This window comes from Macaca fascicularis, chromosome 15 (genome assembly GCF_037993035.2).
Source record: "Macaca fascicularis isolate 582-1 chromosome 15, T2T-MFA8v1.1".
NCBI classification, from domain to species: Eukaryota; Metazoa; Chordata; class Mammalia; order Primates; family Cercopithecidae; genus Macaca; species Macaca fascicularis.
The window spans coordinates 4,975,528-5,002,073 of NC_088389.1; the positions used below are offsets into that span (position 1 = coordinate 4,975,528).

At 62.3% G+C, this 26,546-nt stretch overlaps 1 protein-coding gene across 2 annotated transcripts in view; it reads right to left on the reverse strand.

Annotated features, from left to right (window-relative positions):
• The window catches only part of RXRA (retinoid X receptor alpha), a 118,881-nt gene that overhangs the window by 54,959 nt on the left and 37,376 nt on the right, over positions 1–26,546 (reverse strand). The window contains exon 1 of one of the 2 annotated variants that reach the window (XM_065529885.1): positions 15,917–15,994. The exons of the other annotated variant lie outside the window; for it this stretch is intronic. Coding sequence (XP_065385957.1) covers positions 15,917–15,926 — 10 coding nt within the window. The 5' untranslated portion in view covers positions 15,927–15,994. Of the gene's footprint in view, positions 1–15,916; positions 15,995–26,546 lie in introns of those variants that run through there. 2 annotated transcript variants of the gene reach the window in all.

Here is a 26,546-nt window from a genome sequence, read left to right on the forward strand (position 1 = left end):
GTGCCTGGCCCAGCCACCAGATGCCTGTACTGACCCCAACACATGTCCCTGTGCACGCAAGTGCGCGCGCGCGCGCACACACACACACACACACACACACACACACACACACACTGCTTCTAGCTGAGAGCACCGAAGACATGCCCAGCCCTGAGTGAGGTGCACACGGTCTAACAGCCTAGGACCCCTGAGCGAGGTGCACACGGTCTAACAGCCTAGGACCCCTGAGCGAGGTGCACACGGTCTAACAGCCTAGGACATTTTCTGCAGAAAAGTAACTTAATACAAATTCAAACCTCCTGTCACATCAAGAAAGCTGACCCAGAAAATTCTTCCTGCGCCCACTTTACAGATGAGTACACCAAAGCCAAGGGCTGAAGCGGCCTGTCTGTGGTCACCACGGGGCGCAGAGATAAGAGTCCTATGAGCGCTTCCTGCCCTCCAGGAAGAGTTGTCGAAGGGATCCGAATTCAAACTCCCCCATGTCACCTCCGAAACAGAAATCGGAGTTCTCTGCAGCAAGAGACTGGGGCTTTCAAAACACCTTGGGCTCCCAGAGTCAGGCTGGGAACGCGCCTTCACCATCACCCCAGACAGCCCAAGCGAGGCAGGTGCTTGGAGGAAAAGGCGAGACGCTGAGCCCAGAGACGCCCAGGACGGGCTCATGGTCACCAGCAAGTCAGGGCTGGCACCGCGACGAGTGTGCAGGGAAGGCAGACCGCACACCTGCTGCTTAGTGACAGCACAAAATGAGGGAAATGCTCATGGACGGCTCCGTAAGGCAGGTGGCCCTGGTCAAGGATGGCGTGGTCCCCAGGTGCACTGTGTTCTATTTCAGGTGTCAGCTCCAAAACCAAGTGGCTCCTAGAGACGGCCCGGCACAGCCTCACCTGGCATCCATCAATGCCCATGCAGTGCTGAGGAAGGCTGGGCTAAATATTTATAAATTGCGAAAGGACTTTTCAAAGGCCTGGGGAAATCGAGATGGTCCAGGCTTGCACCCTGGCCAGACCAATCCGGTCTGAGTCCCTCCCCGAGGCTCCCGGTGGTCTTGGGAAAGTTCCTCCACGGCACTGAGCCCGTCTTTCCGTACCGTGGGCGCCGAGAGCGCATCCTTCTAGGGACGTCTGTGAAGACACATGAGCACTCCACATGGGCCCTGGCACTCTGTGCATGCCAATTAACAGACCTCCTTGCCATGAAAAAGAAACAGGACGTGAGCCAGGGCCGGGCAGGGCCGAGCAGCCGGGAGCCGGCTCTGGCCTCCATCAGCAGGATGGGTGTGGGGACCCTCCGACTCAGCCCCCTCACTCCCTGCAGAGAAGGGCTGCCCCTACTTCTCCCCTCTCACCCACCCCACACCGCAGCCACAGCAGCGGCCCAGGGCAGGCGGAGGCTGACCATTTACCCCCAGTCTGGTCGCTTAACCTCCCTGCTGCTCTCTGGCACAGTGTCCCAATGTGCTGGGCTCAGGAGAACAGAGTCAGGTCCACTGCATCCCTCCGGCTACACAAGTCCCTGCCACCAACCAGCCTCAGTTTCCTCATCTTTAAAATGGGAGTGGGGCAGACCCCAAGGGGTCCTCCACAGAGCCTCAAGGTAAGGAGAGAGAGGAGAACCACCCACGCTCTCACCCTTGCCCAGAGCCCAGAGTCCGGGTCCTTCCTCTGGAACAAAGTGGCCTGAAAGGAGTCCTCAGGCCCAGACACCCAGGGGTGACCAGAGAACTCAGTGGTCCTGGCCTCGGGCTGCAGGACAGGGCCAGCCTCAGTTTGCTCATCTGTTGCTGACAGCGGCAGCCTGGGAGAATCAGAATGCTCCCCAGACACCCTCAGCACAGCCACGTACGGAGCAGCTGTGACCAGGCCACAGGCATAGTCCATGGAGCGGGGTGTCCCAGACCTGGCCCCCACACCTCCCCAGCCTCTCCCCACCTGGGGTCCCCAGATCCTCTCCCCGACAGCCCCAGCAGACCTGCCATGAGTCCCACACTCCCAAGGCAAGACACAGGCACCCTCCCAGGCCACATGGAGTGGCCACCAAACCTGGCCCTCACCTGCCAGCCACCTGCGGTCCCGCGCCCGCCAGGCCAGGCCACTGCCCGAGAGAGAGGCGAGAAGGTGCAGCCTCATGGCGAGAGCAGGTGACAGGTCCCACCACAGGGGCGGCCCCATCGGCCACCGGCCGGGGGGCTCAGGGTCCCACAGCCTCGGGCGATGCAGTGCGGCGGCTGGGTGGGCAGGAAGGGGCCTGAGGGAGGTGGCTGAGCAGAGCTGGAGTCTCTTCCAGGCAGCCTGGAGCTGGTTGCGAGCAAGTGGTGCTCATGCTGGCCTGGCAGCCCAGTTCCCCTTTCCCAGAGCCGCCCGGTCCCCCACCCTCAACCAGACACCTGTGACCACAGGCGGCTGCCATTGGCCAAAACCAAGAGCTTCTTGGAAGAGGACAAGGACCCCGGCCTCATTTCCTCAATCCGAGACACGATCGCCACGCCCGCAGCTGGTGCAGCAGATGGTCTGCTACCCTGCAGGGGCCGGGGCAGGACAAGGGCAAGGCCCGGACGTTGGGCAGCCCCAAGTTCAAATCCGGCTCCACCAAGCCAGCTGCCCACTGCAGGCAGATCAGGTGACCTGGCTGAGCCCATTCCCCATCTGCGTGCTGGGGTGCACGGTGCCAGCCAGCATGCAGGAGTGCTGGATAACCGGACACAGGGTGCCTGCACTTGTCCTGGCCCGGAGTGGTGGCCTGAAAGAAGCCCAGGCAATGTTTGGGGGCCACCACCGCTCGCCCAGGCCCTCATGTCCCCACCATGACATCCCCACCTGCTCCCAGCAAGGGCCACACTGAGCAGGGAGCCCCGGAGAGGCCAGCACACGGGTCCTGGGGGGTGTCCTGTGGGGGGCGTGGGGGACGCAGAGGCCTGAGTCCAGGAAACAGGCCAGGAGTCAGGCCTGGCAGGGCAGGGGCCGGAATGGAGCAGAGCCTCGGATACTGGTGAGGCAGGGCCTGAGCAGCTCTGGATGGAACCCGCCTTGGGGGACTTGAGGAAGCACGGGGGCAGGAAGGGGGCCTTCATGGCTCCCAGCCTCCCTCCAGCCACACAACGAGGGCTTTCTTCCAGGGCACAGAATGCCTTTTGTTGCCCATCAGCCAATGGCCAAGCCCAATGCCGGGAGTGAGCGTGGGGGTGTGGACATGCAGCTTTCAGACCTGCCAGCCCCTGGCATGCTAGTAGGGGTCCTCAGTTCCCACCCACCCAGGAGGCCTGAGACCCAACCAGCTCTGTCCACAACAGGCTGCCCTGCCCAGGCTGCAGAGGCCATGGCCCGGGAACCAGGCCTCAAGGAAGGCTGTGCAGGGGTAGCTCGGAGCCGCAGGGACTCACAGCCCACGCCCCGTCTGTGCCCATCCCAGGCCAGGAGCTTCCTGCCTGCCCCACCAGTGCTGGGGACAGGCCGCCAAGATGTCATGCAGGGCTGGAGGGGAACCAGAATTCTCCCGTGATGGCACCCCCACACGCTCACACCCGTCTGAAAACCCTTCTGCAGGTGGTGCTCAGGCCTGGAGGCCAGGCTGGCCCTGAACCACAGGAGGGCACTGCCCCGCCTGAGCACAAGGAAACCCACTGCCCCCAAAACCCCAAGGCATCAGCGTCAAGGCGGCAGGTGGGACACAGACAGCTCCTTTCCTCCTGGAAGACAGAAAAGGGCCAGAGAACCCTCGCCCCCAGGCTGACTGGGTGACGGCCCAGTACAGCCCCACCTCGGCCTCTTCCTCCAGCTCTGGCCCCTGCCCCACAGCACGCCCTGCATGGGTCCACACAGCTGCTCACCCTGCACCCACAGCTCCACTAGCTGAAGGGCCCAGGGCAGGTCCCTTCCCTCCTGGGCTCACCCACCACAAAAGCCCACACTCTGCAGAACCCACTAAACTCCCAAGTTTCCCGAGCTTTGGGCTGTCCCGAGCTTGCCAGTGTCTCCACTGCTGCCACATCCCCTGATTCCAACCTCAGTCACTGGGGACCCCAGCACAGCTCGTTTTCCTCTGCACTGCCAGCCCAGCCACGTGCAGCAGGTAACCAAGAATGTCTGCCCAGTTTGGAGTTCCAGTGCGATGAGGGAGGTCCCCGAGGTGACACTGAGGAGGGTCCAGGACTCCCCACCGGAGTGACAATGTGGAGGGTCCGGGACTCCCCCACTAGGGGTGACAGTGTGGAGGGTCTGGGACTCCCCCCTCCAACGGGGTGACAGTGTGGAGGATCCGGGACTCACTCCCAAGGGTGACAGTGTGGAGGGTCCAGGACTCCCCCCGCCCCAGGGAGACAGTGTGGAGGGTCCGGGACTCCCCCCACCAGGGTGACAATGTGGAGGGTCTGGGACTCCCCCCACCAGGGTGACAGTGTAGAGGGTCCGGGACTCCCCCCACCAGGGTGACAGCGTGGAGGGTCTGGGACTCCCCCACCAGGGTGACAGTGTGGAGGGTCCGGGACTCCCCCCCCAAGGGTGACAGTGTGGAGGGTCCGGGACTCCCCCCACCAGGGTGACAGTGTGGAGGGTCCAGGACTCCCAGCTCTAGTGAGGAGAAGATAGGCTTTTGTTGAGCTGGTGTCTGTACCACAGGCACATGCTAGTCTCATAACAACAACACAAACAACCCTCGAGGCCTGGTTTCATCAAGACCCGGGCCAGAGGGTCCCTCAGCCTCCTGGGTGTTGGCCGGGGTTCCTCCTCCCTCCTCTGAACTTTCCAGCTCTCTGTTCATCTGGTTCAGGGCCTGGAACCTGGACAAGCTCATCTGACAGACGGACGAGGGGATGGGACGGTTCTGCCTGGAGTGAGGGTCACAGCCCACCTACCTGTCCTCACGCAGCCCAGGTCGAAGCTTTAATCCCAAGAGGCACACCGTGCCACCATGCCAACTGCCACCTCAGCTGTGACCCCCCGATCCTCACCAGCTGCCTGAGGGCCTGGTTCCCAGAGTGGGGCGGGGAGTGGGGGGTGCGAGGCCCCCATGGGATCCTCCAGCCCTCACCCCATCGATGTGCTTCATTTATGCCCAGCAAGCCTCACTGATGGTGAAGCGGCGTGGTCTCATGAGACTCGGAATGAGGGTCCGTGTCCCCGTCCCCACCATGCCCCAGGGTTGACCTCAGCCCCAGAGGGGACAGGCAAGGTCCGAGACTGCAGGGCCCCTCACAGAGCCAGCGCAGACTGACCTCCCACCTCAGCAGGTCTGGTGCCGGCCCCCAGACACATCCTGACCTGCAACAGGCTCCCAGCCTGCCACACCCGCTCAGGCCACACAAGACAGCCTCACCTCCATCCTGCCTCACCCCGACGCGGCTCACCAGTGACGGAAAGACCCCCACAGCAAGCCCTTCTGGGGTGCGGCGTCCTGGGCTCTCAGCCCCTCACAGCCCACCCGTGTGTGCGGACACCAGGCAAGCCTCTGGCAGGACACGGGCTTAGATGGGCCCAGCCTGTCCGTCCCCACCTCTGTGCACACACACAGCCACATCTGCCCAGCCACCCACCGCATGAGATCCCAGCAGCCCAGGGCCTGCCCCTGGGGCACGGCCAGGGGGCTCCAGTCCCACTGCAGCCCCTTCTGGGCCCTTCAGCCACGGTCTCACTAACCAGGCCCTGTCCAGACAGCCCGAAGTTACGCCTGCATTCGGCCTGTCCAAGAACTCTGCGCCCAGCACCGGGGCAGAGTCCACACTCGCTGAACGCTGCCCTCAGGTGGGCGGGGCCTCCCCAGCCAGAACCAGAGGCCACCCGGGACCAGTTCTCACGCACATGTCTTCCCAGTTCAGAGAGGGCAACGCCACAGACCAGGGTCTCCCAGAGAGCCAGCGGTTACAGTTACCAGCCCACCCTCACACTGCCCACCCAGGCCTCAGCACCCCACCCTGGATAACTGGAGGGGGTTGACTCATAACCCGAAAGGCCCCACCCTCATGAATCCACACCCCAGCACCCTGTGAATCCCACACACCTACTGCTCCATCAGTGCACAGGGGCCCATGGTGTCCAGTCCCCAGCCTCTGGCCCACTCTGCCAGTCCAGCAAAGCCAAGACAGCAGCCAGGGGCTTTTCCACAGGACAGGCTGCAAGGGTAGGACTTCCCACCCGATGCCCTGGCCCTGCCCCAGCCCCCAGCTCCAGTCTCCTCAGCACCCAGCTCCTGGCCCCCAGGGAGCCCCACTGCAGCCCCACTGTCTCTCCAGGCCTCACTCCTTCCAGCCAAGGTGCTAGAGGCCAGAGCTTGGGTCCCAGCCAGAGCCCTCTGAGCCCAGTCAAAAGCACACACACACACATACACCACCCAAACCTCTTCCTTCCTCCCTACATGCAACCGGCAGCGAGCAGCAGGTCGGGAGGCAGGTGCCAGCCCAGGGGGCGGGGAACACTATCTCCCAGCAGCTACACCTTGGCTCAGCCCGCTGCCCTGCCCCCCACATCCTGGCAGGGCTTGTGTGCATCTTGGTGGGGGTAGAGGGTCATTATAGAGCAAAGTGCCCAGCTTGCCCGCTGGCCTCTCCCAAATTCCTGGGTCCAGGGACAGAGGGAGAGGAGGGGACGTGGGGAGGACCCCACTGACTGCTACACTGAGGAGGCAGTGGCTTCACCTGCCCACAAGTATGGTTTTCATCTGAGCAGCCCCCACCGGGAGGCTGCATCCAACTCATCCTGTGGGCCCCACATGCCGAAGGCACCTTTGTGGCACACCCTGCTGGGCACCCCGGGGAGGTCGGGCTAATCTGCGGTGAAGCCCTTCAAAGCCCTAACCAGGGCCGCTGAATAAAACAGGCAGAGCCAGGAGGCCCCACCCTCAAAGCCACCTGAGGAGCTCGGTCATTCACTTTCCTACCTGCCGGCCAGATCCCTCAAGGCCAGCGCCACCCTCTCTACCACAGGGGCCTTGTGGCCACGGAGGACGAAGGGCAGGTGGGCACCATATAGACCATAGTGTCCTGCCCCACCCAGCCCCCACCGTCTCCCACCAGCCCCTCTCAGCCCCCGGCCTGGCCCTTACAGCACACACAGTCATTCCCTCTGCATCTTCCTGCCAGGGACACCTCCTCCAGGAAGCCTTCCCTCTCCTGCTCAGACACTTAGAAGATCCAACACGGCCCAGCCCTGAGAGAGCCCCTCTCAGCACTCTGCCCCAGCGCTGTCAGCTAAGGTCTGAGCTCAACTCCTCCGGACAGGGCTCTACCATCAGGTGAGCCCAGCCACACCCCTGGACCCAGGACCCAGCCCAGGCCGGGCACCTTGGCTGCGCACTCCCACAGCCCTGCCTCTTCAAAGCCTCTGCAGCTCCAAGATCTCCCTCCCCAGGGTCCCCCTCTCCAGGGCCTCCCTCAACCCTCCCAGCCCATGTCTGTCCTTCTTCAAATCAGTGCCCACTGCGGGCTCTGACAGCAGCAGCGGCAGCTCAGAGAAGGAAAACCCCTTGTCTGGATCACGGAGCTGGCCCGAGGCCCCTCCGGGTTCAGACTCAGTCTCTGTCTGACCGGGTCCTGCACCTCCTGCCCCTCTGGGGCCACATTTCCCCGGTGTAGTGAGGGGCACCCCCTGAACCCTCAGCTGCTGGGAGGGGTTCCCGGGGGCTCTGCTGTCTCTACTGCAGATGGACAGTGGGGGATCCGGCCATGGGTAGGAGATGCCTACAGCTCAAAGCCCCTGACCTCAGGACAGGCAGCCCTGGATTCTGGAGGAGGCCTCTCCTCTGGCCTCAGACCTGGGCCAGACCTGGGTGCCAGGGAATTGCAAAGGTGCTCCCTGAGGCTCGGTGGCCAGCTTCACTCCCCACCTGGCCTAGGAGCTGGGACAACCCACAGCCAAGTGTCGTGGGGCAGCAACATGAGGGCCGAGGCCTGGCCACAAAGGCAGCCACAGAGAGCAGGGACCTCACGGCACTGGGTCACCAACCCTTCTCAGGTACTGTCCCCGGACACCCCAACCATCACACTGAGGGGCCCGTCCTGTCTACCTCCCAGCCTGCAGCTGTGGGGCCGCCCACCTGCGAGGCGGCATTTGCTCCTTGCAACCACTGTCTCATAGGAGGTTCCTCACTTCTTACAGCCTCCCCAGCCCCATCCGACCCCACGCAAAGCCCCCAGCCCTGATCTGGCTCCTGGCTCCCGACCCAGGTTCTCCAGGAGAACCCAGGCAGGACCCCACCCCACCCCTGCCCCCAGGCCAAGCCATGGGCAGGCCAGCCTCAGCACGCCAGCTCACAGTGCCCTGGCCACCCCCACTCCCCTCCTGGGATCGGTGTGACTCACAGGGCCGGCACGCCACCTCCGGCCTACACCGCGGACAGCCACCCCCAACACACGCACCTGCCCAGACTTGCCGTTGGTGGACGGTGGTAGTGCCAAGGCCACACTGGGCCCTCAGGCGGCATGACCGACCACAGCAACAGAGGGGCTGCAGGGGAGAGGGCAGGAAGGTTGTGCTCAGGCAGGGAGCACAGAAAAGGCAGCCCCTGCTGTGCTGGAGTCCCTAATCCTGAAGCTCTGACAGCCCCAAGGCCTTCCCGCCCTCCAGGGGAAGCAGGCTGGGAGGCCTGAGTCTCCAACGGACAGACCAGCATGCCTCCAGGCTCTGCTGTCCTGGAGAGGGGGATGGAGCCGCCAAGGCCAGATCCCAGGGCCACTGCCCCTCCCACACAAGGCCCCAGGGTTGGAGCTGGGGAAGGTTGAGCTCCACCCTTAGGGGCAGCTGGGCCCAGGTCCCTACAGACCACAGGCACAGAGAGGCGGAGCTGGACCCACGCATCCGCCCAGGCTGGGCTAAAGGTCTTCTCATCTGTACGCTGCAGCTGTCCTGCTACCTCCCAGGACCGCAGAGGGTGGGGTATCAGAGACGGTCTGGAGCAGGAGGGTGAGACCCTGCGGCTGTCAGGGAGCATGGGAGCATTGTCTAAGGCCTGGAGCAAGCCCCTGATGAGGGAGACCCACCAAAACCCTGGGCCACGGCCACTGGCAGTGCCTGCCACAGATGGTCCGTGATGGGCAGCGACTCAGTCCTAGGGGCCCTCCTCGACTTCCCGGACGCAGAGACACAGATGCTTTGGATGGCCAGGAAGTGAAGGGAGGCCCTGTCTCAGAGTGCCCCAGAAGCAGCTCACCAGAGGACAGACAGCCTCCCCTCCCACTGTCTGTCACGGAGCTCCTGGCCCTCCTTCATCTCCACCCCACGCACAGGGCATCTGTGCCCTTGGCAACAGCTGTTGCTGACGGGGCAGGTCCGAGCCCCGCCCTCGGGGAGCCCACAGGGATCAGGAAAGGCCCAGCTAAGCACGGACAAGCAGGTCCAACCGAGAACAGCATAATTCCGGGTCCTGCTGTGCAGAGAAGGTGTGGTGGGGATGAGCTACAGGGCTGGAGGAGCCGGGTGGGCCCCACAGGCTGGGCTGCATCCCAGGAGCTCAGCTGGTAGGCAGGTGACCCAGCAGGAGCTGCGTTTGCTGACTGACAAATGGGTGTGGCTGAGGTCCACCCCCACCCACAAGGAGGGAAGGCAAGAGACATGTGTCCCCACCCGCGGACAGCGGCAGGACCTCTCTTCCGGGCACAGGATGGAGCAGGACAATCTGACTTGAGGAAACAAAACAAAGTCACAGCCAAGGATGGCCTGGCTCCTGCCCTCCAGGCTCCAGGGGCCGCTCCCGAGGCTGCCTGGACTCCTGCAGGCACCCCTGCAAGGCTGGGGTGCTTCACAGCCTGGGGTCTGCAGAGCAGCCTCCCTCGGCAAACCCCAACTCCAGGCTGCCTTTGGAAGCAACCGGATGGCACCCGCTGCCCGGGGTCAGCGCTCCCTACCTGCCTCTCCTGTGACTCTGAGTGGCCGACCCAGCCTAATGGCCACAGTCCTGAGGCTGGCAGGGGCAAGGAGGGCCACCACTTCGTTACGTGCCCCAGGCACTGCTCCTTGGGACAGGTGACAGGGGCCAGAGCCTGTTCCCTCAGCACCCAGGAGCCTGCCTCTAAGCAAATAAACCAACAAGCATCCACATTCGCCTCCAGGCCACGGGATCCTATGGGACCAGGCCGGCTCTGCTCACCATCTGCGTTCTGGATGCAGATGGCCACAGCCCTCTTAGGTGGCAAGGGTTAAACCGCACAGTAGTAAGGACCCCACGCACAGGCGCTGGCCGGTACACACACCTTCAGGTGACGGCAGCAACACTGGCACTGGCCTGGCTCCCCAACGCCGACCTAGCCGACGGAGAACTCGCCTATCTGCCTAGGATGACAGCATCCAGCCAGGAACTCATTTCCCAGGAAGCAGCCAGGGTGGCCTGGCACCCCTGGAGCTCTGTGCCTTGCCTGTACCCTCTGCCCCAGCCCTGCCCAGAACCCTGGGTGGCTGCCAGCTTCCTGCCGAGCTGGCTCCTCGTTCCCAGCCACAGTCACTGTAAAACCTGCTCATCACCCAGGGCACCACCATCCACCCCCACGGCCACTACTCCAAGAGGACAGCACGAGGGCCAGGAATGCCCAGCTCCCTTCCGCACACACCTGGATTCTCAGGGACAGGCCCGGGATCGGCCAATGCTGAGGTGCCCATCACCTGCCCCAGTTCGGCCCTTCCGCACACACCTGGATTCTCAGGTCGGCCAACGCTAAGCTGCCCATCACCTGCCCCAGTTTCCTTCCGCACACACCTGGATTCTCAGGTTGGCCGACGCTGAGCTGCCCATCACCTGCCCCAGTTCCCTTCCTCACACACCTGGATTCTCAGGTTGGCTGACGCTGAGCTGCACACCACCTGCCCCAGCTGGGCCCTTCCACCACACACCTGGACTCTCACAGCCCCTCCAAGGGGGGCAGAGCAGGAGGGTCCCCGCTCAGTACCCCATCAGCTCACGCAATGTCCCCCATACTGGCTCTGATGGAGATTGTAGGGGGGAGCGGCAAGACGGCTTCCTGGGGACAGAAGCCCGTGTACAGAACAGGAGAATGTGACAGATCAAAATGCACACACAGACGGTGAAAATCGGGCCGAAGCTGGAGGCTGGAATAAAAATGTTAAATCTCTGCAAGAGTAGAGTGCTCCTCCCTGACCCCCACATCCAAAATGACCTCTGTTTTCACAAAGGCCAAAGAGAGACAGAAGTGGTCCCGGAGAGGGAAGCTGGGACAGCGGTCATCTCCGAGGGGTTGCGGGAGCCGGGGGTGTGGGAGTGCCGGCTGCAGGGCACACACACACGGAGACTTCACCCAGCTGCACAGGAAGGACACGCGTGCCTTCCCGAGCATCACTGATGCCAGCAGGGTTGAGTTCTAAGGAGGGCCCAGCCCCACAACTGTGCTGGACACTTGGGGGCCCCTCCCATGCTCTGGGCCTCCCATGCTCCTGGCCACCTGCCCTTGGTCAGGCAGTGATGGAGACAACGCCATGTGGGACAGCACGTGGCCCAGGGAGGGCAGCCAGCTCGCCATCAAGGATCCAACACCCCTGCGGCTGGCCGAGATCAGTAGCCCCAACACTGCCAGAGGCCCCCAGAAATGAATGCAGAGCACGGAGAGGGTGAGAATGGGTGATCTCAGTACCCAGCACAGATGCAGCGAGCTTGGGGCTCCATCCCCAAAGGTTGACCAAGACTGGCCAGGTCCCCACTCCCAGTGCCAGCCCCTCACGGGGCGGCCCCTAGGCCACCAGCCACAGGGCTGCCAGGAAAACCCGGCTGACAGGTCAGGGACAGTGATGGGGGCGGGCGTGGAGTCAGGGCACACAGACGCACACTCAGCCGGTGAACACATGGCCCACAGGTCAGCCCGCTCACTGCCCGCCACAAGTAAGGAGATGCTTCCTGCACTCCCTCGGAGACTCCACGCCCAAGGTGCCCTCACCATGCCCCTTCCCTCCCTCCTGAGACCCTGCAGCCCACAGGCCCAGCCAGATCCCTAGGGCTGCGTCCCTGACTGGTCTCGGCTGCAAGGGGCCAGGAGGTCCCTCGCTACCACGCTTTCATTTCCATGCCCAGTGCCCAGTTTCCCCCATGAACACAGCCAGGGAGGGTGCTGCCCACGTGCTGAGCACCCGAGATGCGCCAGCCAGCACAGGTCTCACTGGTTCTCTGAAAGCTCCCTAAGCATCACCTTCTATAGACAGGACACGGCAAGGCTCCAACACACAAAGGTCGCCCTGGCCGAGGCCACGCAGCTGGCCGGGCTGTCGAATCATGAGCCCAAGGCTGCCTGACCAGAGTGTGGGGGGCGGCGGGGGAGGAGAGAGAACAGAGGGTGCGACAGGGCAGCAGTGGGAGCTGTGGTTGGGGCACTGGAGGGACCTCTGCCCCCACGGGGGAGGGAGAGAACATAGACGGGGGCGGTGTGGACAGGGCACGCGGGCACATGCACAGGTCAGAGCACGAGGCACACACATGCACATAAACGCACCCCTCCAGGCACCAAAGCTCCTAGACTCCCACAACCCTGGGCACTGCGAGGTGCGACGGCTGGCACGGGCAGGCTCCGTGGCTGAGGGCGCCCCTCTGGGCCTCCACCAGAAGGCCTGGCTGCGCCCACAGAGGGGCCACCTTCTTCCGCCCCAACCACTGGGGCTGGCGGGAGAGTGCCCTCCTTCCTAAGGAAGGTATCAACTTTGATAAGAAACACAAATCTGAATTCCATTTTTCTTTTAAAAAATTAATAACTGGCCGGGCGCGGTGGCTCACGCCTGTAATCCCAGCACTTTGGGAGGCCGAGACGGGCGGATCACGAGGTCAGGAGATCGAGACCATCCTGGCTAATACGGTGAAACCCCGTCTCTACTAAAAACACAAAAAAAAAACCCAAAAAAACTAGCCGGGCGCGGTGGCAGGCGCCTGTAGTCCCAACTACTCCGGAGGCTGAGGCAGAAGAATGGCATAAACCTAGGAGGCGGAGCTTGCAGTGAGCTGAGATCCGGCCACTGCACTCCAGCCCGGCCAACAGCGAGACTCCATCTCAAAAAAAAAATAAATAAATAAAATAAAAAAATAAATAAATAATAAAAAATTAATAACTAGCAAGGCTTGCTATGATCTGCCCACATGCGGAGAAGGGAGGCCAGCAGGCTGTTGAGGGGTGGGTGGGGTGAGGAGCAGAGGGAGGGAGGGAGGATGGGCGGCAGCTTGTTTTCTCTGAGTGGCCTCTGCCATTGAGTTGCAGGACGTGAGGTGTTTGTTGTTTGTTTTGGGGAGTATTTTACAGACTCTCAGCAACCCCCCGGCCACTAACACAAACTCTCACACCGAGAATGCTCTCCGGCCAGAAGCCAGCGCTCCTGCTCCACACCAGGGAGCGGCTGCTTCCAAAGCGCCCCCGCCCCAGCCCTCAGGCTTCTCCTCCAGCCCTGAGAACCCACACAGGGCCCAGAGCTGCCGGCCCTGGGCCCATCTGCTGGCCACCCCAGGCTGCCCGCTGGCCTTGGCCCGTGTCCCCGGCTGTAAAACTAGACGGCCGATCCAGCGTCACTCCCAGATCTCTCACCAGGCCGATGATCCACACACCGTCTCTGGGCTGACCCTCAGATGAACCAGGGTTTATTCTGGGCCAGGACCTGCCTGGAATCCCCTGCCGACTGCCTGTAGCAACTGTTCACAGTGTCCACAGCCCCCCCAGGAGCCCTTGGCCGCCCTCCATGAAGATCGCCCCCTCCCAGACCCCAGAAGCCACTGCAATTCTGGAGGCAGGAAGGTTTCCTGGGGTGCCCGGCCAGCCACAGCCATCGGCACCAGGCCAGGAAGGCAGCAGGCAGCTCCCACCTCCCCACAGTGACCCGTGCTCTGGCCTGGCCTGCTCTCCGCCCCCAGCCTTGGGTCATTCCAGGAACATGTCAGGCTGTCTCGCCTCTAGCCTTGAACATGCTGTTCCCTGGGCCTGAAACTCCTCCACCTGTTTCCTGGCTCACTCCAGTCTGGCTCCGTTTTATATAACACCTCCTCCAGGAAGCCTTCCCAGAGTCTCTCAGTTGGGGTAGGGGTCTCATCTCCTACCTACCCACTCAAGAACACTTTCTGCAGTGCAGGGCACAGCCAGCCCCTCACCCTGGGTGCCAAGGCTGAGGGCTACTGAGGATGGCGCCATGGCCACTCCATTGTGAAAGCCTGGGCCCTGGCCAGTGCCTGGCACACAGCAGGTGCCAAGTACAGACCTACAGGATAGCGGGACCAGGTCGGCGCCGGCTGCAGGAGTCTCCACAGTCCTTAAGAACTAGCCAAGCAGGTGCCAAGTTTCAAGGAGACCCAAGCAGTAACACAAGGCACTAGCCACGCTGTGCTTCCCCAAGCAGGTTAGACAACCTCTCTGAGCCTCTATCTCCTCTTCCGTAGAAATGAAACTGAAGAAGGAAGTCGCCAGGAGGCAAAAGGTCTAAATTTTGCCACCCACTTGCTACGTCTCCCCAGGCAGCCGCTGGCCTGGCCGCTCTCTGGGTAGGCAGATGGAAAGGCATTTTCTGGGGCTAAACATGTGGAGGTTGTGGGGGTTTGGTCTGGGAGGAAGACTGGAGCGGGGAGGTGCCCCGGGGGCCTCCCTCAAGCCACAGCCTGTGGAAAGAGTGGCCCTGGGCGTGGGCTGAGGGCCGGGATCCCTGTGACCAGTGACCAGCGCAGCCCACACCAGGAGGACGGCGTGCGATTCACCCCCTTACCCCTCAGGACAGCCGGGGACCAGAGCCACCCTCAGGGCGGGCGCAGAGCACACTAGGGAAGTGGCAGTGACCATCAGGCTGGCCTTTCCTCATCCATCCCACAGGTGGTGACTGCCAACCACCGCCCAGGCTCAAGCTCCACTGGAGCACAGCAGCCGCTGCCTGAGGATCCAGGTTTGAGTCCCGGCTGCATCACTCATGGCTGGGCAGGGCCTTGGGCATCTGACTCAGCCTCGCTGGGTCTAAATGTCCTTGTCCTCAGAAAGGGGATGGCGCTCTTGCCTTTAACTCCCGGAAGCCGTGAGGATTAACCGACACCACAGACAGCCACCTGGACAGCCGCCTTCACGCACTACTCAGAGAGTACCTGCCCATCAGGCGACTGCTTCCCCCATCGAACCCAGGGCTAGGAACAGGCAGAGAAAACAGGCTGGGAGGCCAGGTGAGGTGGTGCACTCCTGAAGTCCCCACTACCCGAGAGGCCAGGGCGGGAGGACCAGTGAGCCAGGGAGTTCACGTCTAGCCTGGGCAACAAAACAAGACCTTGTCTCTAATTTTTACAATTTAAATTAAATTAAATTAAATTAGAAAACAAAGGTGGGCCCTGCCCAGGGGCACCCAGTCCAGAGTCAGAAAGACAGGCTTTTCCAGGAGCCCAGTGGCTATCGGCTGGTAATGCGGCAAGGGAGAGGAGACATCAAGGTGGGCTTCCTGTAGGAGGTGCCACTCACCTCCCTCCAGCTACAACCCAGGAGGCTCTGACACCTTCCCATGCCAACCCCTGGCCTTTCTGTGGACAGCTGGGGGATGGGACAGACCTGCACACATGTTTACCATGAGGAAGGTAGGCCCAGGGAGGGTGACAGACAGATGATGGGGACCCCTGGCATCAGAACACAGGAAGATCTGGGTCCAAAACAGCCCCACCACCTCCTAGCCAAGGACTGCAGCACACAATGCTGCTTCTCTGGACCGCAGAATTCTCATCTGGAAAATGGGCCAATGGCCTGGGAACAGGCAGGGTTGGAGACTGCACACAAGAAGGGCTGAGCGCAGGGCCCAGCATACAGCAGGCACACAGCTGCTAAAGACAGCCGGACATGGACCACAGTTCCTGGCAGGCAGCAGGTGCCCACAACTGAGCGCATCTCGGTGGCCATGCCCTTCCTGTCACTGCCATTCCTAGCCCAAAGAACAGCACCAAAGGCTGCTCTCTGGGACCGGAGTCCTTCATCCCGCCCTGGCACCAGACACTTCCGCCTTACCAGAAAGCATGGCTCCTGATGGCCCCTGGCTCTGTGGCGGCCTGGCTGTGTGGCCCAGCCCAGCTCCTCACCCTCTCTGGGCGCCTGCTTCCTCATCCATAACGGACTGGTCTCCAGGGCCCCTCCCCTGCTGACGAACCCGGGGCAGACGCCACAGCCCAGGCCAGGCTTGGCCACAGGTTCCTGGAATGCCAGGCCCCACCCAGCAGGCAGGAGGGTCTGGCCTACGGCAGCTCTGCAACCAAGAAGGCGGTCTCAGCCCCTCTCCTGCTGCCCCTTCACCACAGAGCCAGATTCCAGACCTCAAGCAGCTCCGCGCCCAGGCCAGACCAGAGAGCCTGAGCTACCACCTGGGGTCACACAGCCTACAAGGGCAGAGCCAGGACTCGCCTGCCCCACAGAAGCACATGCCCCGCTGGGCCCTCTGCTGCCACCCTCTGAGGTGGTAGAGTCCCGGGAAGAACAGGGCCTCACAGTCCAGCACCCGGACACAGTTCCCCTGCCTGCTGGGGGCCCCCAGGTGGGTCAGTGGGCCTCTCTGATCCTGTCTCATCCTCTAAACTAAGCCTAATAACACCCACCCCGTAAGATGATGGGGAGGCCTCCGTGATGCCCTCTAAGGTGACGGGGAGGCCTCTGTGATACCCTCTAAGCCGTGTGCCTGGAACCCAGTGATAACAAATCAATTCCGCCAATGGGGCCAACCACTGTCTCCCCTCACGGGACAGTCCCAGGGCCAGGCCTCCTCCAGCCAAAGGAAGAGGGACACTCACCTAAGGCCCCCACTCCACCCCATCTCCCATACTCAGCCCAGGACAGGCCCATGCTCCAGCCCCAAGCAGCAAAGCCAGCATCCAGGCGGACCTCGGCTGGGGCCCTGGCCGCAGCCCTCCACCTCCCCAGTGGGCGGGTGTATCCTGCCACACTGCCAGGCGCCCTTGGCCTACCTGGCTCTCTCTCCCCCTCCCCACGCCCTTCTGCGTCTACAAGCGGCACTGAGGCTGGATGGCCTGGCTTCAAACCCCATCCTCACCCCTCCCCACTCCTCAGTTTCCCCTCCATAAAATGAGGAAGTAGCAAAGATCCCGTAGGTCCAGACTAATGTCACCCTGCCTTGACGTCAATCCCTCGAGGTGGCCTCTCCTCCCCTCCCCAGGGAGGGAAGTGGGGCCCGAGCACCCCACAAGGGAGGCCCAGGCTGGGCCTGGCACCCAGTCCTGCACCAGGCTGGCAGGATGTTGGGAAATGCACAGGCCCTTATTTCAACACTGCTGGCCACGTCACAGATGGGTTTCAACACGCAGCAGCGCCCAGGAAGGGGCCGCAGCCATCTTGGCCCAGCCACCTGCCACGCCACCCGGGTAAGACAGGCCCGGCCCTGCACTCACGCACCCATGGCTGCCCTGCGGCCCCGACTCAGGTGATGACCTTCATCCTCAGGACAGGCAGAGACAAGGACGGACCACTTCAAGGGAGTGCACGTCACTCCCAGGCCCGTTCTCCATACCCCAAGGACCAGGCCACAGGCCCAGTGAACCAGAGGCACTAGCCCAAGAGCTGGCCGCCAGGCCCTGCCCCAAGCCACCAGTGCCACGGCCATGAAATGGGGCGAGAGTTCTCTGCCAGCTTGTGAGGGGCGAGGCCTAGGGGAGATCATGTTATGGGAAGAGAAGGTGTCCCCAGAAGCCTGGTCCCCATCAGCACTGGGGGGGAAGTTCAGCCCAGCTGGCCCTCGCCGGGCACACAGCAGCCCCGCCAAGCCCCACACCAAACTGGGCTCATAGCCAGGGCTGCGCAGGCCTAAATGTGAAGCAAAAACACCACGGGGGCCAGAGACAGTGGCGGCTGCCCAAGGGCACCCTGACTCTAGACGACTGGTACCCTGAGCCCTCATGGCAAAGGACACGGAGGCCTGGGGAATCAAGGGACTTTGCCAAAGCCACACGTCAGAAGAGACAGTCAGCAAGGACCCCACTCAGCCCCGTGCCCCAGCAGCCCCCACGAGGCCGGCGGGAGGGAAGACTTTCACAACTGGGTGGGAATGTGACAGGGAAGCGGGATCGGCTTCGGATGCAAACCCCTCTCCAGGGCGCTGAGCGTGTCCCAGAGCGAGGCTGACCCACCTGCCAGCCCAGGGCTCCCCATACTGTCTTTGGCACTCAGCCCTCAAGTGAAGCTGATGTGGCCTCTTCCCCAGGCCCTCCAGCTCCTGCCACTCCCTCGGGTGGGACCCAGTGGAAGAAGGGACACTGTACTCTCTGCTGACCACCCACCTTCCGCGACGGCCTCTCAGCAGCTACCAACCAGGCCAGCCACCCTTCTCCTGGCAGCGTTCTCTCCTAGAGTGAGGGCACGCATCGTGTCCCTGCCGCCTCCAACCCCAGACCCTCTGCAGTCTGAGCTCAGCTGTGCACAAGGCCCACTGGGTCCCACCACACCGTGAGCTGCAAGGGGAGGATGCTTCCGTCCACATGTCCCTGGCCCCAGCCTGCAGCTCAGGGCCCAGCCAGCACACGGGGACAGCCTGCGGGTAGCGAGGAAGGACGACCAGGGAGGTCACATCGCAGGCAGCACTCTGAAACCCTGAAAGGCCCTGGCATGGCCAGGCTGCCCCAACAGAGCTACAGAATCCCAAATGAGGGGATCACCATGAGCCCTTCATCTACCAGGCAAAGGCCTGGCCTTCGTCCTGTAGAGGCGATGCCCCACGGGGAGAGACAAAGTAAACCAACGCACAAAGAAGAAAGTAATTTGGGGTCCCGAGGTGAGGGGCCCCGTCTGGACACAGGGACCAGAACGGCCTTGGAGCCGGCCAGGCAGCTCCAGAGAGCCCTGCCAAGCTCTCAGTGCAGCCCTGCCCGAGGTCACACTGCCAATCGGCGGTGGAGCCAGCGCTCAAGCTCAGAGTGTGTGCTCCCCCATGGCCCGTGCGATGGACACCACCCCACAAGGCCTCCGGGGCTCCTCAAAGGCACAGCCGTGGGACAGACCGTTGTCCTTCCAACCCTGGACACCAGAAGACCAAGGACCAGACCCCAGCTGGGTCCCGGGGACTCAGGCAGTGGGCCCCCGTTCCCACCTGTCTGGGAGCCCCCAGCACCCCACTGTGACTTCCAACCCAGCAAAGGGAAATGGGCTGTGCTTTCCTCCATGCACCGGTCTCTGAGCACACCCTGCTCATCCCACTGGGCGGGAGACAGAGTCCACGGCGAGTTCCCATGTGTGCGTACACAGTACACAAGCTGGGCTCACGCACCCGCACACACGGGACTGTGTAAATGGAGTCTGTAAAGTTTCAGGTTACAGAGAGCCTTGAACTAGGAGGAGGGGACCTCCAGACTCAGCCTCTCCTCCCACGCCTCTGCCTCCGAATGGGAGGCTGTGGGAGGGTGCACCCAGGCAGCTCTGGGACAGGATCCCCGAGAGGCCTCAACACGCCGGGGCCTGCCCAAGGCCACCGAGCAGGTCAGACCTCGAACCCAGGCCCATGACTCCCAAGCCCACAGGGAGGAGGCCCTGGGTGGGGCTGGAGGGGACACAAAGGTGGGGGTGTGGAGAGCTCACAGGGAACGGGTGACAAGTATCCAAGAGGCCCCTGGAGGCACAACAGCTGCGATCTCCAACACACATAACCCCCATACACACGCAACCCCCATATTCACACAACCCACACACACATAACTGCCACACTCACAACCCCCCCACACACATAACCCCCCCCACACACACACACAATCCCCATACTCACACACACAACCCACAAATAACTGCCGCACTCACAACCCCCCCACACACAACCCCCATACTCACACAACCCACACACACATAACCCCCCCACACACATAACCCCCATACTCACACAACCCACACACACATAACTGCCGCACTCACAACCCCCCCACACACATAACCCCCCCACACACACACATACAATCCCCATACTCACACACATAACCCACACACACATAACTGCCGCACTCACAACCCCCCCACACACAACCCCCATACTCACACAACCCACACACACATAACTGCCGCACTCACAACCCCCCACACTAAACCCCATACTCACACAACCCACACACACATAACTGCCGCACTCACAACCCCCCCACACACACATAAACCCCACACTCACACACACATAACCCCACACACACACACAATCCCCATACTCATGCGCACAACCCACACACACATAACCCCCCCACACACACACACAATCCCCATACTCACACACATAACCCACACACACATAACTGCCGCACTCACAACCCCCCACACACAACCCCCATACTCACACAACCCACACACACATAACTGCCGCACTCACAACCCCCCCCACACACATAAACCCAACACTCACACACACATAACCCCCCCCACACACACAATCCCCATACTCATGCGCACAACCCACACACACATAACCCCCACACACACACACACACAATCCCCATACTCACACACATAACCCACACACACATAACTGCCGCACTCACAACCCCCCACACACAACCCCCATACTCACACAACCCACACACACATAACTGCCGCACTCACAACCCCCCCACACACAACCCCCATACTCACACAACCCACACACACATAACTGCCGCACTCACAACCCCCCCACACACAACCCCCATACTCACACAACCCACACACACATAACTGCCGCACTCACAACCCCCCCACACACATATAAACCCCACACTCACACACACAATCCCCCCACACACAAACCCCCATACGCACACAACCCACACACACAACCCTTGCACTCACACATAACCCACACACACAACCCTCGCACTCACACATAACCCACACACACATAACTCCCCCACTCACATAACCCACACACACACAACCCCTGCACTCACACACAATCCACACACACAACCCCTGTACTCACACATAATGCCCACACACAAACCCCCTCACTCACACATAACCCCCACTCACACATAACCCCCATACACACACAAAACCCCTGCACTCACACACACACACACATTCACATATATGCACAAGTACACCCACACATCTACTCACATGCAGTCTACACACATCCAAGCATATTCAAAGTCACACACACGTCCACACTCACCTAGTCACATCCACACATAGCATGAAGACATACACCGACACACATTCACATATACTCACACATACATCCTCATAGTCACACACACACACACACGTCATCACTCACACACCAATCACACACATCCACATGCATGCACACTCATAGTCACCTACAGTCACACATACCTATACACATATTCAGACACACACCCCCTAACAGAATAGCACACCTGACTTTTTACTCAAAGCCAGCCAGCTCTCCGGAGCCTTCTGCTGCCTGAGCCTCTCATCCTGCAGGGCTCATCTCCAGAACACCACAGTGTGGGAAGGCCCCAGTGGCCCCCATGGCAGGGGCTATCCAGCCCCAGGGGAATGGGCGGCAAGGGCAGAGCGAGCAGCTGCCCTTCTTCCCAACGGGGCCTCAGGCCCACTGGACAGAACAGCGCCTCGCAGGCACCTGGCTGCGCCTGTCAAGGCCAGCTGACCATCAGTGGAGCCCTGGGGACACGGGGCACTGGGGGAGCCAGAGCCAGGCATTGACCATCCATCCATCAGGGAGTGCCCTGGCCTCCCTCCCCTGCAGAGGGCTCGCCAGGGACACAGGGGCATGGCAGAGAGTCCCGAGGGGGGCTGAGGAGACCCTAGCCCCAGGCCCGCTGCCACAGGCTCCCGGCCCTGCAAGCTGGCACCTCCAGAGCGGAGAGCATGCGCGAGCTGTGGTGTTTAATAACAAATTACTCCGAGCAGGCAGGGAGCGGCTTATCGGCCGAGCATCTCCGGCAAGGCCGATACCATCAGCTGCTGTCAAGCAGCTCTGGGAACTATTAGCTTAATTAGCAGTTCCTGCAGGGTCAGCACAAAACTGCTGGCTGAACCGGGGCCCAGGAACCAGTTTCGGCTGCCAGAGACAGGCTGGGCGGGCCCTCAGGTGTGGGAGAGGAACCCCGAGGATCCAGAAGGGGCCACGAGACACCCCGGCACCCCCCACCCGAGGGGGAGCTGCAGATGCTAAGGAGGCTCTGTGCCCCTTGGGGGCCCTGGCGCCCTACACACCCCCTGCACAGGCAGGCAAGTTGAGGCCCCCACAAAGGGAAGCCCACCCCACCCTCCCCAGCCGGCCAGGGTCACCGCACTGCACAGACCGCCTGGCCGAGGGGCCACGAGCCGAGGGTTTCACCTCCTGGCTCCAGGTGCTGGCTCCTCGATCACTGAACCTCAGTTTCCCATCTGTAAAGTGGGATCACCATGGTAAGAGCACACAGTCGCCCCTGGCACATCGTCCCTGCATGTGGGGACATAGGAGAAACCCAAGGCAGGCTCAGTGTCCTTCTCTCCCCACAGAGAGTGGAAGGGTGGGCTCCGGGGAGCAAGGCTGGGTCTCCCCGGACAGGGTCACCGCCCTCCCCCCACTGCAGACTCAGTCCCTGCCCAGCGCAGCACCCAGACTGCTCTGAAGATGGAGGGAAATCACAGACGCGGGACCAGGCAGACCCACAGAGGCGGCAGGCAGGGGAGTGGCTGGTGGGGTCACGCGGGGCACGGCAGCGGCTCTAGCGAGCACGGTGCTTCTTTCCAGGGTCGGTGGAAATGCTTCGAAATTCTAAAGCTGGCTGTAGTAGCGGCTGTGCGAGTGTTTGGATGAAAATCCACTGAGCTGCACATCTTTAAAAGGTGACTGTTATGGGAGGTGACCCGTATCTCAACCAATTAACCAATCGGATAATAAGCCTGGTGCTGGGCAAAGGCTGAGAGTGGCACGGAGGGCAGGGGTGGAGACACGCAGGCCCAGGAACCACCAGCCCCTTCTCCCAGCAGAAGCCTGAGGGACATCTCTGACTCAGCCTGCCTGGCGCCCTTCCACCACTTTCTGACGGGGAGGTGTCCCCAACTCCTGTGTCTCTGCGCACACTAACCCTTGTCCCTCTGTGGACCTTAGGGTGGCCTACGTGGAGCATGGGGGGGCGTGCCACGCTTCCTTTTCAGGCAGTCTTTCTGACCAACGCTGTTTCCTGGGTTCAGCTTCTGAGGCAGGAAGACCAGGCTGGTGGGAGCTGATTTCTCCGGCCCCACCCAGCTCCTCACGAGGAGGCCGAAGCCCACTGGTGGAAGGGCCCTTCCTCCCTGCCCCAGCCCTGGCTGGGCCCTGCAGTGCTGTCCCCAGGCCAGCCTAGTCCTGCTCCCGGGGACCTGGAGGCCCATGGCAGGGGTGGCTGCTGCGGAGGGGGACCCTTCCACTCCCGCCGGGAGCCCGCCGTGGCCAGGCCGCTCTGCCACTGACACCGCAGTGTAATGAGTTGCAGATGCACTGGTGTAAGAGACCGGAGCAGCCCCGCCCTGCGGAGGAAGCTGGGAACCGTCTGAGATCACGTGCAATTCTGGAGCCTGTGCCAAGGCCTGCTGGACCTGGTAGGGGGGCAGGCGTGGGGGGGTGGGCAGAGGGAGAGGCCGTGCCATTCCTCCTGGGCACACATGGGAGACCACCCAGCAGGCACCCGTACTGAAGGCACCCTCCCTGGCCCCACGCACAGCCCAGAACATGCCACACAGAAGCCACCAGAGGCTCTGCCGCCTCCCACTGGGGCCCTGGTGCCTCTGAGCCTCAGCTTCTCATCTGTACCCAGGGACGGCACCTCTCCCAGGTTGTCACTGAGGCATGAGAGACGCTGAAGATGCCAAGTCCTGCCTCTCAAAAACGGAGGGGCGGAGGCAGCCGCCAGATGATGTCCCACGATCCCCACGGCTCCTGCAAAGGCAGGTGGCTCCTAGAGGTCACTCAGCCGGACCCCTGACCGGATGCAGCCACAACTGCACTGAGTATCTGTGTGCACCTCCCCCACAGCCAATCCCAGCCCAGGACCCTTCCCCAAGACAGGCCTGAGCCGGGCAGCAGGAAGGGTGGGGTGGGCAGGCCACCAGAGGGTAACGGGAGGGTCCTCCTGGGCTGGCCCTCCCTTCCCCTGGGGCACCTCACCCACCAACTGCCGGCCCCTCTGAGACTCTGCCAGGCCCCTCAGGGCTACATCTAGCCTGGAGTTAACAGCCACCAAGAACAGACCTGAAACTGGTCTCCACTGTCCCCGCCCAGTCCCAGGCCTGCTGAGGGACAGCCCAGGACCCCAGAGAAGCCACTGGACAGGCAGACCAGCCCCTGCCACCCAGGCCCCAGTGCAGCCCCAGCCTGGTCCACACAGCCAAGGCCACAGCCAGCGAGCGGAGGCGGGGGCGGCGGCTTGGTCCACCCATGAGCAAACCCACACATCAGCCGAGAACACCGGGTCTCACACCAGGACACGCCACAAGCGGCCTCTCTTAGGAGCAAGCCTTACCTGCCAAATCCCACCTGGGCCAGGCAAGGTGGGCCCCGCTCCCCGAGCTCACCCGAGACCCAAGGCCGCCTGGTCACTCACCCAGGGACGCGCTGCCCCACCATGAGGGCGAGGGCTCTCAGCTCGGGCACCTGCAGGCTGGGGCTGTGACCCTCAACCTCTGTGTCACCTGTATGACAGGGGCCCTCAAGAGAACTCCGTGAGATGGCCCACGAGGGGCTTTCCTGGGCCTGGCATGCCGTCAGCCCTCCAGCAACGGCCGCCTCTGTGGCGGCCCCAGAGCCACTGGCTCACCCGGCCCCCTCCTGCCAACACCAGACACCACCTTGGGAAACGCTTTCCCCAGAAGCTGTGGGCCTGCCCTGCCCACGGGCTGGGCGACCTGGATGGGGCACACCTCTCTCCAGCCTCACCTTCCTCATAGGTAAGACGGTACGCAGAAGGAGAGGGACCCACATGAGGCCTCGTCTATATAACATTCAAAGCCAGGGCCACAAGCCAGGGGCCGGGAGGCCAGCCCCAGCCTGGGATGCCAGAGTCCAAGCTCCCGGCTCCTCTCCCCCAGCCACCAACACTAGGGACCCAGCTGGGTCCCAGACAGCCCTAACGTCAGCAGGGGCAGGCTGGGCAAAGCATGGCCCCCCAGGGGGTCTCCAATCTCCCAGAACACCCCAGGGTTACCGCCCCAGCCCTGCCCGGAGGAGCCCAGCTTAGGGGGTGTGGGGAGCTGGGAGCCACAGAGCACCCAGGGCTGTGCCGCCGTATCCACACCCCGGCAGGAAGTGGCCCACAGGGTCTGCAGGGGCCAAGGCCAGGAGGGCAGGTGAGGCCCCACCAGAACTGTGCCCCGGCCTGTCTGGGCCTCAGTTTCCCACAGATGCAAGCTGCCCTCTGGTGGCTGCTGGGAGCATCCAAACACAGAGCCTACAACAGCCGGACCCCCACATAGAGGCTGCTGCTGACATTGTTCCCAAAGACACTGACCCCAGGCCCTTCCCGGGGTCAGTGTCTGAGGGTCAGCTGCCCATCAATGCTGGGGTGGAGGCCATTTAATATGCTGGGGCTTGGAGCCCCCTGAAGCCGACAGCGCCCTGGTGCCCACACAGTGGGCGTTTGCCGGACCTCCCTCCCACCCAAGCACAGGCTCCCACCTCACGGCTTTCGCACCTTGTCCCTGATGCCTGGACCTTACACGTGACGCTGTGGACCTCACCCCACTGAGTGGGAAGTGTCTTCATTCGGCTGGAGATTTGGGGGAAAAGAGACGGGCAACATCACGGTTGTGGAGGAGTCTGGAAAAATGGGCTGGAGGAGGGGCAGCCGGGAGAGGAGAAACCCAACGGACCCGGTATGCCCACCACGAGGCTCTTGGCACAACCCTTTCTGTTCTTTTTTCTGGCTGTATAGTTCTTATCGGAGGCTAAGAACTGTTCCCCAAAAAAATGCTAAACCCAGGGGAGATGGTGACATGTCCGGAGCTGAGGTCAGGATGAGGAGGTCCAGGTCACACCTCCGGCCCCGGGATCCCCGTGCTCAGGTCACACCTCCAGCCCTGGGATCCCCACGCTCAGGGCGGCCTGAGCATCCCACAAGGCTGTCCCCAGGACTGGGAGACGCGCTGGCCAGCACAGGCGGTGCTCAGGCAGACAGCAGCCGAGCCATGCCAGCCACACCCAGTGCAGCACAGGTGCGGCACAGCGCCCATCTTGCTCAAAGCTGCCATCGCCAACCCTCCCCACCTGCACCCCTTAGGGCCTCCTGGAGGGCAGTGTAGGCCCATCCCAGAAACAGGACAGAAGCAAACTGCCCCACAGACACACTGCCCTGCAGAGGAGGGTCACCGTGCCCAGCAGCCTGGGCTCATGGTGCCACACCAGGCCCGTGAAGGTTGGGCCTTAGATGAGAAACCAGAGAGGTATGAAAGTTGACTCCCGTTTAGGGAGTCAACTTCCCACCTCCCGCTGCTCAGGAAAATGGGGTGGGTGGACAGGGCCCACCACCAGGCTCCCTGAGTGAGGGGACACCTCTGAGGCCCGACAGCCCTGTCACATGCCGGACTGGGAGGGGTTAGAGCAACAAGGCCCCCACCCCCTCGCCCGTGGCCATGACTTGGGTTACCTCCATCACTAACGACGACTCCCAAAAGGTCCCCATGGAGAGAACACGGCACCCACAAGGCACAGGGCACATGGCACAAGGAGAACATGGCACCC